This window comes from Magallana gigas, chromosome 6 (genome assembly GCF_963853765.1).
Source record: "Magallana gigas chromosome 6, xbMagGiga1.1, whole genome shotgun sequence".
Taxonomy (NCBI): Eukaryota; Metazoa; Mollusca; class Bivalvia; order Ostreida; family Ostreidae; genus Magallana; species Magallana gigas.
In genome coordinates, this window is record NC_088858.1 from 14601550 (window position 1) to 14619277 (window position 17728).

The 17728-nt window shown below is 33.6% G+C and overlaps 4 protein-coding genes across 4 annotated transcripts; 2 read left to right on the top strand and 2 right to left on the bottom strand.

The window, feature by feature from the left end:
• Positions 1-2584: 2584 nt before the first annotated feature.
• LOC117689390 (uncharacterized) lies at positions 2585-4578 on the top strand. Its single transcript, XM_034470325.2, has one exon. The coding sequence runs from the start codon at positions 3343-3345 to the stop codon at positions 4003-4005; it is 663 nt and encodes a 220-aa protein (XP_034326216.2). The 5' UTR covers positions 2585-3342; the 3' UTR covers positions 4006-4578.
• A 590-nt stretch (positions 4579-5168) lies between these two features.
• Positions 5169-10358, bottom strand: LOC105324140 (carbohydrate sulfotransferase 11). Its single transcript, XM_034470324.2, has 3 exons — positions 10235-10358; positions 9209-9360; positions 5169-6791 (listed from the first exon to the last, which is right to left on the bottom strand). The coding sequence occupies exons 2-3, from the start codon at positions 9297-9299 to the stop codon at positions 5611-5613; spliced, it is 1272 nt and encodes a 423-aa protein (XP_034326215.2). The 5' UTR covers positions 9300-9360; positions 10235-10358; the 3' UTR covers positions 5169-5610.
• A 1022-nt stretch (positions 10359-11380) lies between these two features.
• On the top strand, positions 11381-13391 carry LOC117689389 (carbohydrate sulfotransferase 9-like). Its single transcript, XM_034470322.2, has 2 exons — positions 11381-11815; positions 11990-13391. Exons 1-2 carry the CDS (start codon positions 11728-11730, stop codon positions 13147-13149), a joined length of 1248 nt encoding a protein of 415 aa, XP_034326213.2. The 5' UTR covers positions 11381-11727; the 3' UTR covers positions 13150-13391.
• Positions 13392-13408: 17 nt separating this feature from the next.
• Positions 13409-15119, bottom strand: LOC105346088 (mammalian ependymin-related protein 1). The gene is made up of 5 exons (XM_066087817.1): positions 14967-15119; positions 14582-14620; positions 14316-14446; positions 13676-13947; positions 13409-13549 (listed from the first exon to the last, which is right to left on the bottom strand). The coding sequence occupies exons 1-5, from the start codon at positions 15031-15033 to the stop codon at positions 13477-13479; spliced, it is 582 nt and encodes a 193-aa protein (XP_065943889.1). The 5' UTR covers positions 15034-15119; the 3' UTR covers positions 13409-13476.
• Positions 15120-17728: the final 2609 nt, after the last annotated feature.

Consider the following 17728-nt stretch of genomic DNA (forward strand, 5'->3'; position numbering starts at 1 on the left):
ATCTTCTCAAGAAAAACTACGGCAGTACTTGGATTTGTTATAGAAGCTATGTATTGAATGTCATAAGGCTTCAAGTTTGTAAACATGAGCCTTTGTGGTCAGAAAGAGGATAAAAAGGATGTGTTATTTTCCATTGCTATGCAAGTACAACTGGGGAAAGGACAGTCTCTCATGGAGAGATATGAAAAATGTCCATGACTATTGAAGTCGCGACTGTTACAACGCACTTTGAAAAATTAAATTACACACTTATTTTAAGTACGTTGATATAGTCCATATCAACGTACCGTGAAAAAAAATTGTTCAGGGTTAAGTAGAAATAATTGATACTTTTATATACAGTATATTATTGTTTTAAACTTGTTTGGCTCAATGAGATACATGTATATTTAAAAAAGAACCCAATGCATGCTGAGCTAACTTGATAAACGGTTTCTCGACTAGAATTATTTTTCTTTCCTCATAAGCTTACGTAGTTTGACAATTTACATAAAAAGAACAACCCGGGAGATAACAATTTTTTTAAATGATACATAAATTACATTGCTCAACAACTGCATTTTCCTGATAATAGATATCAGTGTATAACATATTTCAACTGATATCAATTGCTTGTTCTTATAAACCACCGTGTTGTGACAAAAAGGATGCATTAGTTATTTTTATAAAAACAATATGATCTTTTAAAGGGACTTGGACACGATTTGACTTAAAAATTTCAAATTTTGTTTTTCCAGTTTCAATGTTCATACTGATAAATATAGAAGTTCATAATGCTATGTCAAAATTTAAAACTCAAATATCAAGTTATAAGCAAGATACAGAGATCATAATTCTTTGTTTTGTAAACAAAGCTCGAATATTGTCATTTTAACATATTCGTTGTATTAGTGTACATTTCAATCAAATGTAACTTTCTTTTGTTGATAATAGTATTTAAGAAGATATTGAATTAGTTGAAATTGTTTTTACATGTCATTTTGTCTAAGAAATGGTAATTCTCTACATTACATTTTTTGTAAACATCTATAAGACTCGAGCTTTTGTTTACATAACTATCAATTCTTACTTCTGTATCTCGCTTGCAACTTGACTTTAACATTTAATATTTTGGTCAATCATTTAAAATGCACCAATAAACCATTTTATACATAAAAAATAATTTATCTTTTTTTTTTATCTCAAATCGTGTCCAAATCCCTTTAAAAGATCAGTGCGAGAATAAAACACCCACACCCTTATGCTTATTTTTAAATTTATGATAAATTAATGTTTGTTAATGTAACTTTTTTATAATGAAGGGATTTATTTGATTAGAATTTGAAAAGATGGTTCATGTTAAACACCTATAGATTTTTTAACATTTTTTAACATACCAATAAAGAAATTATTGTTTGGTCAGCTTGTTTTTTTTTTCAATATCACTGTACTCAATTTACAACAAAGCGTATCTTAAATGTTAACTCCAAATTGCTGAATATCATTTTTTGGAAAGAAAAAGAGGGGTAGGGGACCTTCTTCATCAAATGATGTACTGGTAATTGACCTGTATCTTTGGTTAAATTGCACCTTCAAAGACGGTAAATTACATTCACTAGTGTTAACAAATCATCATACTATCAACAAACTTGAAATTAAATTTCAGAATTTGTGATTTATACATATTTTTTTAAAGTGCGTTAAGTTTATCGATGCTAAAAAATGTTGATGTACCTTTAGAACGCACTTTGAAAAATATTTTCACGGTGGGTTAACTTGGTCCCAAATTTAACGCACTTTGAAAAACATTTCAAAGTGCGTTGCTACACACGACCCTGGGAGTCACAAAATATTCTTTTGCACTACAATGAAGACTACTATGTATATTGAAGAAGTTCATAAAGATTCAAACAATTCTTGGTATTAATTTATACATATACTAGTACACATTCTTTCGATGAGTATGACGGCTTTAATCGCGAAATTGGTATGGAAGAACGCTCAAATAAAAATATTATTTTAGATTTTTATCCATGACCTGCAAGGGTAAGAAAAAAGCAGGATACATGGCTTAAATTTTTATACTATATTAGAAATAATTAGTACATAAAAAGGTAAATTAATATCGATTTTTTTTATATTTTATTGTCTTTGGTGATGATCATGAATTTCATATCAAAGGTAGCCGAACAATAAACCGATTGGTATGATAAATAAATCCAAAGGCTGAGTACTAGATTAAGTTGTTTACCTAGCCGACTGTTACATGTATGATAAGCAAGCGGTATAGTACTAGTCTTATGGCTATGCACATTATTATGTAATAAGCAATAAGTGATAAGGACCATAGTCTATTAAAAACGGAAACTGATTTCCCCTTCACCTGTAATTTGGTTTTTCAATAATCATGAACCAGTAGCCAGCTGTCAACTTTTTCTCTCCTTTCATGAGCTTACATAAGGACTTTTCAAAGTCGTTCGAGAAATAAATAGCCTCTTACTGGTGCGCCTGTTATAGGCTGTTGAACCGTTCGACCTTAGGAAAGCATGTTGACATTTAAAACCCCCAACCCTAAGCTTTATATCCCGTGACTGAACTGCATATCGTGACGTAAACAATTTGGAACCATATCCACTTGTTTCCTTTTAATGTTTTCAATAATTTATTGATCAGTCTTTAAAACAACTTGGATTGAATTGTCTATTGAAAGCATGGATTCTGTACTAAAGAGTTCTGATTATGGGGGATTTGTTGAACGCAAGAATTGTTGATCTCAATAAGCGCATGCAGAACATGTGCGTTGGATTTTAAAATACAATATGTTCAATAGAAGAAAGGGTCTTGCTCTCTTATCATGTCAGTAGTGTGTATTCTCAAAGGCTACTCATTCATTTTGCTCATTTAACAGAAGAAAAGCCCTATACGGCCGACCTTTTCTCTTTTTTGTTCAATTGGGAGGAGTTTATGGAAGTACGAGTGAAAACTTTAAAGTGATTGAAAGTGTTTAATTCCACCCTTGCGAGATTAAACGCTGGACATTTTTGATAAAAACTTGATGAATGCTTTCAACACAAATATTACGTTATTGATAATTTTTTCTTGTGAGATTGCAAATCTGGAAAAATGACGTCGCCGAGCAAATAAAATTACCGAATAAAAGGAAACCCGTCAATCTTGAAAGTAGAACTGAACAAACAGTCGCCGATAAAAAAGACCATTTTACCTGCAAAGGAATAAATGTGTCCGAGGACCATTGCACTTGAAGTTTTCCTCGTTGCGGCGTGAAATGAGACCGAAATTAATCAATAGCTCAGATTCATTTCGTAGAGAAGTAGTTGAGCAACTAGCGACCATGGTAGAAGCATGCGGAGGCGACCACACTGTCGGGGACAGCTCGTAATCCTCCATCCAGCAATGAAAGTCAAGAAGCAGAACAAGGTAGTAGAGAGGCAACTGGAGAACACACTGCATTTCATCGAACAGAAATGTCAGTTCCAAACCGAAAAGCTGGAGAAGTCTATCAAAAGTGTTCAGAGGCAGTTGGAGGATATAGAAAGTGATAGGAAAAGAGGTGGAATTCCGGGGAGATCGTTGGATGATTTATACGGAAGGTTTGCTATTACACCGGAATCGGCGCAAAAACGCCGCCGGCGCCGAGCGGTATCTTGTGAGTTAGGGACCCCGAAACGGAGACATCATTGCAGGCATTTTCCGTGTGAAATGCCGCAGACCTATCATTCAATAGGATTTCGATTTGACTCGGATAATACAAAATGGGTTCCATGGAAACAAATGAGAAATGACTTAAGTGATGAAACTCAGATTGTTCTTGAAAATTCAACACTAATGAATACCGGCATATCTCGTCTTCGGGCGGAAAGACGAGCCGATATTTTGAAATTAGAAATGGATAAGAGAAGGAAACGAATGGAAGATGAAAGACCAGCGGCATGGGAAACAAACTACGGAAACCCAACGCCAATTCGAAGGCTAAAGTACCCAGTTCGCCTTGAACCTTTGGATTAACCTAAGCGAGCGCTAGCGATCGTCATTTCCTTGTAAAACAAAGATTGTTTACTAAATCGATGTTAAATAATTGTTTGAGAGAGGATTAACTCGAGAGTATTTTATTGTGACTTAAAACTGTTTACAATCAGTGTGTGCCAAAATAAAGATTTGTAGGAACCGAGCCTGTGTTAACAAACGCAGGTATTGACTTAACAATTCGAAAAATTTTCAACACAACCCTATCGTAAAGTTTGTTTACTGAAGAAAGTTTTATTGATTTATGTCGTAATGGTCGCTATGTGTGCTGTTATTTAGTCCTATGGAACTTTATAGATTGTTGAAAATCATTAATATAATGGTTAATATTGTAAAATGCTTTGCAATACTTCAATATTGAAAGGACGCTGACGTGTTTAGCATAATAAACTTGGAATACTTTTATGCAGAAATGATTGGTTGTCTAGATGGTGTAATCGATTTTTGATTGTTCAAGATAAAATTACGCAACGACCGCTTAATAATGAAATTATTCTGAAGCATTGTATTAAAAACTCTTGTTTTCATTTATTTGTATTAAAGTTTTAAATCTCATTGACTGTTAGTTTTTATATGCTGTGTATTGATTTGCCAAATAAGGAACTTTTTAGCTTTAGGCCAAGGAAAAAACACCTAAAATTGTTTTTCACAAATCATTTAAGAGCTGTTTGCTTATAGAAAATATCAAAATTTCATGTGTACCTAAATTCACCAGTTTACGTAATATTTTAGAATTTAAAACACAAATTAAAGGAAGACTTTTTTGGCATTTACCATGCGGCCCGCAAAGAATTATCTTTCATGTTACCATGGTTCCTACAAAACATTTCAATAATTGTATTAAACTTACATAAATATCATTGTAAATCTAAGTGTATCTACTTTTATAAAAATGCAAATTTATTTATGTTCAAAGCAACTGTATATGAGTATTGAAGCCCGTTGCTGAATAAATGGGGTTAAAATAATTGAAAATAAGATTGATTCGAGACACTTTTGAAATTAACGAAACTTTTTCATACACGTACTTATTTCATTGAACTTGCTAAATATCCTTCAACTTTAGAATGATTTTCATGATCTTTATTAAGTCCCCGTTACCATAGCAACGTAAAGTATTGACAATATATTGTGCCTAGTTACATTTTAAAGTTTTTCAATGTATGAAATTGAAAGAAAACTAGTGACTAAACATGCGCACCAGGACCTGTATAGTTTTTAATAGACTTTATTGAAAAGCAACTTTTCTTGTTCGAAGGAAATCCCCAGTTTCCCCTCGAATGAATATAATTATAATATGCATGCTGTGTCCTCTTCCAGTTTCACTGAAAAGAGCAAAATCAAGTGCCGTATAAAAACTTCTATCTCAACTGAAAGGTAAAATATAATCGTACAGAGACATTTAATTAAATTTTGGCTTCGATCAAATGAAAGAGTAATATCTGGAAAACTCCTCATATGGAGTTTTAAATTATAAACGCATTTGATCATGCATATTTATTCGTTGTTGAAGATAAACACTACATACTCTCTCTCTCTCTCTCTCTCTCTCTCTCTCTCTCTCTCCGAACATGTCCATAATCTTTATCACACAACCGTCGGTGGTGAGGTATCATACTGAAACAACATGAAGTCTAGTTTGTACAGTTCCTGTATTTTTGTGATTGTTTCCTCAGACACTGTTGAGAAAGCTTTAACTAATGCTCGTCTTCTCTGAAGTTTACGTTCACCAGAAGTCAATTTGTATTTTGTCATGTATTCTAGAAAAATTGCTATCACTTCATTAATATTTATCTCCCCTTTTATTGCCTTTGCAAACTTGCGTTTAGGAAAAAGTAAATCTATTCTTAGTTTCCCTTGAATCTTAAACGACTTCCAGATTTTTGAGAGATATTCCAAAAAATCAGGACACAATTTTTTGTACTGATTCCATGACTTTATGTAGACATTGATAAGGCTAATTGCTGTTTTGTTTTCATATTTTCTGTGTATTATATTGATCAAACTACTCCTTGTAGAATACGACACGTTTGTGTAGTCTAAAATACTCTCCATGTCATTAGACAAAGTGTCCATTTTACTCACGACGTCATATTTTACGTCACAAGCATGACATAATAGATAAACCGGTGCCCAATGTCTGTTGATTGGATATCCACCGTATGCGGTGGTGATCACGTGGTCCAGAAACTCTGGAAATGTGACGTCATATCCACATGACGAATGCCTTTTTTTATTTTTATTTGAAATTTCCATCGCTGTCTTGACCAACCCGAAGAGGTAGAACTTGTCAACATAGGCTGAATAAAGTCTAGAATAAGGATTTCGAGAGACGAGTAAAACTGTAGTATTAAGCTCCTTGTCATTTAACATGGGAGTAGCACCAAGCTTGCTATTTCCGATCATATGAACGCGATTTCTACTCATTTCAAATATTTCGTCAATAGATTTGGACTTTAAAATCGAATTTTTGCTGTTATTTTTTTCGTCTTTGTCTAAAGCAAAAAAAATCTCCGTCATGAAAGAACTCCCGGCCTTTGGTACTTTGCAGTAGGAAAGATTAGCTTGTTTGTCAACGTAAAACCTAGAGGTTACTTGATAGAAGTTAAACTGATATGCGCTCAAATCTGCTGAATCACATGCTGACTCCAGTGATTGAACTCTTTCCAATATCAGGGACCTCTGCAGATCGGCAGGTGAAATTTGACTGCGTCTGAGTGGATTACCCGCGAGGATTTCTTTCGAAAAAGCTGTCCAATGAACATAACCTGAAAAAGAATTACTCTTTATACAGCAACTATTTTGAATAAACATTGTCAATCTTGTCCAACACTCTTCTTAATATAAATGAGCATATCACCTCCCCTCCCTAACCCCCTTCCTTATGATTATCGTATGACCAGGCGCCTCTATAAATCCCCACTGACTCGATGGGAAGTCTGTATCCATATTTTCTACATACTAATTATGTACTTACAAGATGTTATATATGCACTAGTATTTTTTTGTTGGGGTGTTTTTGTTTGAAAGCATTTTTTTCACAGTCATACATTTCGCTTTTCTTTATTTTTTTATTAATTTTAAAATGTTGATGTACAAAAATATTTAGAAACTTAGATTCTTCTTCATTTTTTTTTCTTACAGATTTTAGTTCAGATAGACCAATTCATGTCACAAAAAAGAAATTCATTGCACAAATCATCTTTCTATAAATCAAATTGGGAGCTTCATTACACTTAAAAGTTGATTTACTTCTGAATCTCAGGAAAGAAAGAGTACTAATAAATAAACCCGCTACTTAAAGATACGCTCGTTCAAGAGCAAATTTACAAGCCTGTCTTATTTATAATGGTACAAAGACATTTATACCTATGGGTATGCAGGTTTTTATGCTAATGTTCTTTTCTCCAAACGATGTGAATAATATATAATTGAAAATAAAGGTGTTTAAACATATTACATTTTTATAGAGGAGATTACTTCAAATTCAAAAATTGAGGAGATTCAATGAGACTATCTTGATAAATTATCAAAGGAGTCACGGAATAGAAAATAACCACAAAGAAATAATTGACCAAATTACTTAACCGCCTAATTAATTTAAATTACCTATATAATCATTAGGTAAGACAATCTGATCAATACTCGTATATGTAGCTCGAGAGACAAATCAGAGAGACTATATTTGTTGTATTACTGAATGCTTCTAATATACAATCTATTGTAAATATCTGCTAAGGAGACAATATTAGTATGAACTGAATAACCATTATACAGGCACCATTTGGAAAAACATTTGGAGATATAAATATATGAATAATGAATTGTATCAATTACTTGGGACTGACAGCACACACAAAATAACCACGTGCGTATAGGGCACAGGGGCAGGGTTCCACACACCCACCCACCTCCCTTTCCGAAAACGTAAAACTTCAAACCGGTGCGTCTTTTTACCCCAATGAACCCCAATGATACCCCAATGAACCCCAATGATACCCCAATGAACCCCAATGATACCCAAATACACCTAATGATACCCATATGATACCAAATGATATCCCAATGATACCCTAATGAACTTAGAAATATTAATACCCCAATGAAACTAAATGTGTGCATAGTTAAAAGATCTTCCGTGCAAGCTTGTGAATAAACACCGTACATGTATATAATTCATATCAAGGGGTCTTTTTTTCCTTTTTGCTTTTGTTCATTTTTGACCGAAAGTTTTCTTAATTCTTTTTTAAAAAACTATTCTTTAAAATTAAAATAAAAAATCCAAACCATGGCTGAATATTTAGAGGAGCTGGCAGGGTTTTAAAAAATCCACACTGAAATGGATGATATATTCAATTTGTTCCAATGTCAAATTTCTCTATAATTTTTTATGACTGTCCCAAATAAGAATTCAAAGCAATTGGGGAGCAAAATTAAAAAGCAATTGGGGGGAGAGGGGGTTATCTTATTTAACTTTCATTTTTCTGCATTCATCATTTATTGGAAAGACGTAGAAGTAAAAACTGAAGTCTTTCTCTAATGGAAAAGAATCGATATGTCTCTTTTTCTTAAAGTTATGTTGAACTAGCACAAATGACCAAAGCTCCCATCAGGACATAATTACAGGTCACAAACAATCTTTGAGTCAAATTTTAGCTTAAAAATTTCTAATAATTTCCCATCACAAGATATGGCCCAATCGGTGAAAAAACGGCACGTAGTTGGAATTTCATTTGTGTAATATGTTGTTACATAAAATTCATTAGGTGTATCAATTATGAACATACTTAGTATCATTTGGGTATTTCAAAGTTCATTGGGGTTCATTGGGGGTATCATTGGAGTATCATTGGGGTTCATTGGGGGTTTCATTTGGGTTCATTAGGGTATCATTGGGGTTAATTGGGGTAAAAAGACGCACCCCTTCAAACCACATATTAAACAGGTTAATTACGAAAAGACAAATTTAGTTCTGGACCTCCTTGGGAAAAATTATCCCTCAAAAAAATTCTTGATCCGCGCATGTAGTTTACCTCTTAGAAAAATGATTGAATCCTCAATATAAATGATATATGACGGTTTATCACTGAACATTTTAAAACGATTTACTTACAGTAATTAATTTATTAAAGAATGTATTTTTATGAATGCAAATTGATTCAAAATAATTTAGTTGATCTCTTACCAAATGATGAAGATCTATAGGACAGGTAAATCAGAGAAGTTCCAAAGACAATACAAGTTCCACATAGCAAATAGGAGTAGTTTAGTTTCATGGTTTGTGTATGGTATGGACAGTTTGGAATGCTGATAAAGTTCTTATCAGCGGAGTTCCTGCTAAGGAAGACACAACAAAGGGGCCTAGTTATTAAGTCAATAAGATAAATGGTTCTTAAAGTAAAATTAAAAAAAAAACCTTTGTATATTATTGGTAAAATGGGGGTTTAACTGCTGAAAACAATGAAAGTTTTGCGTAAGTTCTTTGCTGAATCGATTGTTTGAGTTTTCGGCTACAGAGTCATGTAAACGTTACTCCCTTACTTCATCGCTATTTTCTTAAAGAGGATACAGAATTTGTTTGTGTCGTCTTTTCCTAAGAGAAGACGGTCATACAGTGACTAACATATACATATAGTACTATTCTTGAAATCAACAAAACTACTGTAAACATCCTTAGATTTGAAACGCTCTATCCACATTTCAATAGAAGATAACGCCAATCGCTTTATGGAGGCTGGGGGGTCAAAATATAATATAATATAAAACCATCAGATTTATTTGAAAATTTTATATGCGATTTCTGAAGCTATCAACTACTATCTGATAAAGAAACATTTCATATATTTCAATATAAAATTTTATCTTTTCCATTATCTTTATATGGAGCTCTTCTTTTAAAGGAGATTAATATTGTCTAAAATGGCAGCCACCCCCCAGCCCCCTTAATGTCAATTCTGTAACAACGAATTAAATTTGATATTAAGGAGGCTGGATGGTCAACAAATTGACCATTGGATCTTCCTACAAACTATCTGAAGTAAAAGAAATTTCAAATATTTTTGATTTAATATTTAAATATATTTGTCATATTTTTTTACTGATCTCTTCTTCTCGGGAGATTAAAATAGTCTGAAAATGGCCACAACCATCCAGCCCCTTTAAAACCAAATCAAGTGAGTAATTTTACAATCATCTGACTGATGACACTTACTTGGTTCATATAACTTGGTTTGTGCTCTGAGGCCAGGGTGTTTAGGAAAAAGGCAATGTGAAGTAAAAAACTGATTCATATCAGGCTAGGAGTGCAACGAATAGTTTTGTTCAAGTTACATGTAAAATCAATACAAGTAGTTCATATTCATATATATACATATATCATGCTTAATGCAAAAATAAAGAGATATAATTCAATATTGTAAAACAATATGATATGTGCATCGATAAACTTCTGATTTATCAACTGAGCTTCAAAGGCAGATGTATAAATACCTTTAATTTCACAGAACATTAAATTCATACCTGCTGGGACATATTGTCGGTGCACACTTTATCACAGTACTCGTCATAAAGTGCATACTACATTCCTGTACATGTTTGGTCCTACAACTCAGTCGGACTAAGAAATAATCTAAATGAATAAATCGATAATTGAGTTGTAAATTAACAATAAAATGCTTTCTTTGGTGATTCATGCAGGATATGAAGAAAGCATAACCTGCTTATGTAAATTTTTTCTGCAATAATCGCTACCTTCATAACGTGCTTGAATCATCAAAGAAAGTATTTCATTGTCTACATTTACATATTTTTTGACAAATTAATAATTAAAATTGATTGTAAAAAGTAAGTAAAATTCACAAAATTACTGTTAATGTACATCAGTATGTTAGCTTGAAGAAACAGCCAAATCGTCACCCATGGTAATTTGAGTCTGACATCATCATAATCATTTCGTGCAGTCCGTGATCTTTTTTTAAGGTTTCGATCAATTGATAAACAGGACGTGAAGATTTCAGTCCTGTCAGTTTCTACAGCTGCTCTATAGAATAAGTTTCCGTAAGATAAAATGGGAATCGTACTCGGTGGATGTGAAATGAGCTTGCATGGACCATCACAAGAATTTTTTTCTCTTCGGAAAGATAAAAAGGCAGCACTTTGTGTTATTTGTTAAAGTACGGGTGATCCATTGAAACTAATAGGAAAGATAACTCTCATCAGAGAAAAATATTGTGAAGTTTCCGTGAAGTTTAACTTCGCTTTATAGAATGAAAATTAATGTATACACCTCCGCTAGATGATAAAAACCATCATCACTTGAAAAAAAACTGCAATTTTATATACGTTCATATGAGGCTGAAAATCCTTGAAGAAAGATATATTATTGTTGATTGTGTCATGTATTGTACAATTGATTACCAGTTATAAAGCGAATTTATAAGCTGTGACAGAGTTATACACATAAACATTTTTGAGGAGTTTAATCGCTTTCCTCGAAGATATTATTACAGACATCTGTGCACATCTCTTCACCGCGTTTTTATATTTACAATGGGTCGTTTGTAACAATCGGATTATTGGGGTTGACCCTCATTGTATTCTGAACAAAAATACTAACACACATAATCTTGTTGGAATATAAAAAAATGAAATCATTTAGTGAGGACTATTGCAACAATTCTGACCAGGACACGTGAATGTGTCAGGATGGGGAAAAGTACTCTACTAAGCGTTATAATCATCTGCTCAGTTTTCATAGTTTACCTCTGCAGTTTGTCGACGAGAACTTCTTACAGTAAGTCATTTTATTTGATTTTAGGTCGTGTCGTTTCCATGTTTTAGATTTTTTTTTCACAACATCATGTTAGTTCATGTGATGTTTCATGTGATGGAAATATCAATGACAATAATTATTAGAAAGCCCTTCAGGAATAACTGATAGGTAACATTTACACTTCTTTTAATTTAGCAAAATACTGGCAAGAATGGAAAAGAATAGAAAACAATCATAATAAAAACGATAAAGATGGCTCTCCGCCAGAGCATTCTAGATCGTCATCGACAATGGAGGAAGAAATGGCAGAAAGGAAGCGTATTTTACGTGAGTTTTGTGAAAACGTGACCATTGGACTTTACAATTTCAATTTTTCTCAAGTGAAGGAAAAGTACTATAAAGACGGTAAGGCGGGAATGTCGTACTGTAAGGTCCCCAAGGCTGGGAGCTCTCTGTGGACACAAATCTTTATGACATTCCGGGCGTACATGTACCACAAACAAGTGGAAAATAAAACAAAAACTATTCAGAAAATATTTCACAAAAGTAGAAGCAGACTCCATGTTTCCAGTCCATTTCTATCCTCAAATGCCCCATCTAAAAACGACACATATCTAAATATTGTAATGGCACGCGATCCTTATTCGAGACTTTTTTCTGCATATGTTGACAAGATATTTCTTTTGAATAAGTTACGATATCCTCGTCAAATATCAGAAAATAACGGAAAATCGCCGGTCTCTTGCGGGTATAACGTAACGTTTCAGGAATTCGTGGACTACGTCATTAGTACGGCCGAGAACGGATCAAAGATCAACAGACATTGGTCACCCATTTATTTATTATGCAGGCCATGTGACGTGAGGTATGACGTTGTCGCCAAGATTGAATCTTTTACAAAAGACATGAAATATATTTTGAACCATTCTGATGTGTCTGATTATGTGAAAGATGTATTGTTGGATATATTACAGGACAAAACAAATATTGACGGCTTACTAGATACGTACATGCGACAATGGAAAACACACAAAGAAAAATGTCCTTCGATAAAAGATTATTTAATCAAGCTATGGAAAGCGCTACAATTTCAAGGCGAAATAAGCTTTGATTTGTCGTTTCCAACGGCGGAATTTCCTTCTCTCCAGAAAACAACACCGAATATAATGAACGTTACTAAGGATCTCCAGCAGTGTGTCACAAAGAATAGGCTGACGAGAGAGAAGCGAAGGATTCAGAGGAGAGAGGTACTGGTTAACGCTTATAGCACAATCAGAAATTCAACGATAACACAGATTCAAGGATTATTCAAGCTGGATTTCCTTTTATTCCGATACGATTTATCCTCACCATAATTTGCAGTCTAGAGTTGTCGATTATTTACTAAACAGCGTACGAATAATTTTAGTTATAAACTGAAATGAACGATGTCCATATGAGGTTAACTGTGTTTTTATAAGTGCAGATACATTGGGATGCTACGTATTATAGGGAAATATAAACAGAAGAGTAGAAAACGCTCTGTACAATCACGTGAGTACAATGTATGTATTTTATAGACTTTCTGTTTAGTTGTTTAGTGCAACTTGGTATTGAAAAATTAAACCAAATGTGTTTGTTTCTAAAGTTTATTATTTCAAAAATATATAAAAATTCTAAATTAATAAAAAAAGATTTTCAGATCACTTTCCTGCGCATTCCCTTGGTGGAATGAACACCATTGGGTCTGTAATTCCGATATTGATATCGAAAAATCTGTAATATAAAAGTCAATTCAGTTTAGACATGAACAATGGAACAATTTAAAAAAGAGTGAACAAACAGGACTAGTTACATATATACAACAAAAGCAAAATCTACAGAATATAAACTAATGCATACGTATTCATTGCAAATCCAATGTCATTGTTGAAGAATCCATTAGAAACGGGAATACAATCTGGGTATGTGACGTCACCGAAGAACTTGGTTCCGTCTGTGAATTGTCCGTTAAAGTTCTCGATGACGACATTTTCTCCGGCGATACCGGCAGCGCCAATGGTGGCCTCGCCAGTGAAGTTAGCCATTGGAGGTACTCCGAACGGACGGAAGGGGCGAGTTAAGGCGGTCACGTTACACTGTCGTGTTTTCAAGTTGAGGCGATATTCCTTGCCCTGTGATTTATATAAATAAATGTACCATTAAGGTAAGGTGACTATGAGATGACTTTTGTAGGTATATCAATTCTTGATAATTTTAATATTTCACTTGTTCAAATGTAACAACAGGATTTAACATTTAACTTTAAGGTTGTTTTCTTTTTTCGATGGGAAAAGGAAAGTCGAAGTTTTTATTAAGATCATGTAAGTCTTACTGAATACAGTATCATTTTATGGGGCTTTTTCCTTAAGTGCTCGATATGGTGTTCGAGATCTTTTGAACTTAATTCAGTAAATTGGAGTAAAATTGAGCGATAAAGCACAGCTTCATGCACCTTAGGATCTACCCACATGCACAGATTTTACACCTGTTGCTGACTTACCACATTGTGGAGGTACAATACATCATAGTAATCCACTTGTTTACCAACAGCCTCTTCTTCAATGATACGGAAACGAGGGGCGTACTCGTCATAGCTGATGCGCCCGGCCCTGAAGAAATTTTCTTTTCTGTCTACCTGTATTTATTCAAAAATAAAGCCTTGTCAGCTGTCTTTGCAAGGATATCTGATCTGTCAGCATGTAGTGATAAAGTAAGCATTCCCTTTTTTTAATTTGCTCATGTCAACTTTTATGTTTATTTAAATACCTACCGTGATCACTTTCCCCTCCCATTGCTTCGGTGATTCTAAAATCAACGAATTCAAAATAAGATACATGTAGATAAAGGTTACAGCGACATGTCAGTCTTGTGATCGTCGCTATCTAAGGTTACATGACCTTCCCCATGTTACGACAAACAAGAAATGGGGGGTCATATCTTAATGACTTAACGTGTTATTTACGATAATTCAAAATGTACTTGCAACACAAGGAAAGCATTTTGTTATTCTTTTATTTAGTACTTCTCAAGAAAGATGAAAAAAGACTTTGCATAATCGCTTTAGAAATGTTGTAGAATTAAAATGAATACTAGTATAATTGCATTGCATATTAGTATTTGCGTAACATCTTTTATAATGACGTCATCTTACCACATGGTCTTGGAAGCTGCGCAGACACAACACACAGAAGGACGCTGAGGACAACAAAACGGATCATACTGGACCGGCGACACAGAAAGACAATCCAAAATAGTGGAGTTCTGCAAGTCTTGACTGACTTAAATAGAACCCTTGTCTTTATCTCTCGTTATCAGAGGACGTGGCACAAATACTTGTGTCGTTAGAAGATTCAAAAAGACGCATCCAGTCTTGTTACATATACAGGACATCCTTACACTCGACCTTTGAATAACACTTGTAAGCTGTATCTATTTTTTAATCTTTACAATGAACAGCATTGTATTTTTTTGTGATAACTTAATCAAATATATATAAGAATAGACAGGTTAATATATAACTAATTGGTAAGAATAGAAGCTAACCCAATCAAGCTAATTAATCAGTCAGTTTAGAGCCTAACCCAGTCAGGCAGATTTATTACCAAGTCAGCTTAGAACCTAACCCAGATGTATAGAAAATCTCTAAACTTGGAAAGCAAGAACCTCTTTAACTTTTTCATCTTCTTTGACAAAACTGACATCTAACTTCATCGTGGTACAATTGTTTCGTAATCTGTACATAGTACTACACACTAGCGTTCCTATGTCTCTCGGTAGTTGAATGTTCGTTAAGGCTGATACAAGAGGCTACAACAATAAAACTTATTGCGATACCAAGACAATACTGTAACAAGTAAGGTATATACATCAATGTACCTCGCTGTATATCACGATACACACGTGATCCAATCTGTAACTTCATAATAAGTTGAATGGTCATTTTAAATTAATTATCAGTAGTTTAAGTTGCTTTATCTTATACATGTATCTTAAAATAAATAGGGTCAATATATAGAACTTCTTACATAAACAACCGAAACATCAGCAATAAACACTGAGTAATGTTTAATATCTTAATTAGCTTCTAACGTCAATGCACAGAATATATCCTAAGTTGTTACAAATAACTTCTTTATCGCTGCCATGAGCTGCTTTTGGTAAGATCTTCCATTCAAAGGTACTTTTGCGCATAGCTCAACTAAATATGGAGACAAAATTGAGGACAATTGTACTTCCATAATTTAAGATGATTATATATTCTAATATGCCATAGTGCTATGATATAACACAATGCTGACAAATATTTTCCCAAGAGCTCAGTAACGAAAGTATTTCAGTAAGAGCTTTATCTAATTTGAAAATGGTATTTATTAAACAATTTGGAAGAGTAATTGGGTTACATAGCAAAACTCATCGTGTTGTAACCGAGTTCAACTACTTAAACTAAAATAAGTTCTGAATAGTGCACTAGTTTATTACCAAACGTACCATACAGCTTATATATGTACATTGTATACAGTTATTGCGTGAGATTAGAACAGCCAATCGATAAGCTGAACAGCATATGGTATGTGACCCACAGGACAACCGAATTTGGTCAAATTGTTCTTCACATTTCAAGCAGACATGATCAATGCATGGGTCAAATGTCATTGGCAAATAGACTTTGACTGAAAGTAACTATCTTGTTGAGTCCTTCGTATAACTGTCACGATATTAAAAAAAAACAGTGGAATATGTAATATGTAAATTTCAAAATACAATATATTTTTGACTATATTCATTTTACCCCTATAAGCAAGGATCCAAATACTAGTACAGAATATCAATTGTTATATTACCATGGAACATACTCAGTAATTGTTACTGCTTGTTGGTCGTAAAATGTGAATTGTGGTCTAAAGTTGAGAGAGGATACCATATTTTTGTTTTAAGTAGCGGGATTGAAAATTTTCAGAGTATAAGTATCAAAAGGAATACCATATTTGCTGTATTCCTTCTGTATTTAGCCAAATTCGAATTCTTTAAAGACTTGGCCAAAATGATTGTAAGTAGTTATCTACAGATTCTTCAAAAAAGAGGACCGTTACTATCGTGATCATAATCATTGCACTTTACTGGCCTTTCATTCACCACGACGAAGAATCGCGGAAAGTCATTGAAAACTTAAAGTACAATCGACCATAACATCGAAAAAAAGATTGAAGTATAAGACTCAATTGACATATATATTTTCTAAATTATTGGGTTTAAGTGGCACGGTGACTTCAAATAGATGTTAAACTTTTTGATAATGACAACGGAAATAAAAATAGCTACTCAAGATTTCATCATACAGAAGGTTTCGCGGATCATAAGTCATCATCTATTAATTTACAGGCCATTAAAACTCATCCGGAAACTACACATGTACACACACCGAGTTGTTTTGGACATTGGTTTAGTGTCACGTGATTGCGATTTCTGTTTCAATATTTTTCTAACTTTAGAAGATGAAGGTCACCTAAACTCCTTTTCATGGATCCTCGGCGGCCGTTTTTAGCGTATGTATACATATGATATTTGGTAGATCCCATTGGCGGATCCAGGGGGGGGGGGGGGGTTCCGGGGGTTGGAACCCCCCCTTTCTCTTGGACATGTGATTTTTTTTTTAACCATAAAAACTATTTTATAGGCGACTATTTTCAATATTTATTTTAATTTTTACAAAAATAAAACACAAGTACTTCAAAAAATATCGTATTTATAAGACTTCTGTACAAACAGATACATGTATAATGTGTAAATGTGTCTATAGTAAGTTGTTTCGGAATAATTAAATCATACGGATACAGTGTAGTTTAGTAAAATGTAGTACGCTCTCTCAGCATCCGGTTTTCATTTGACTTAGTAAACATGTGGAGAATTGAAAAA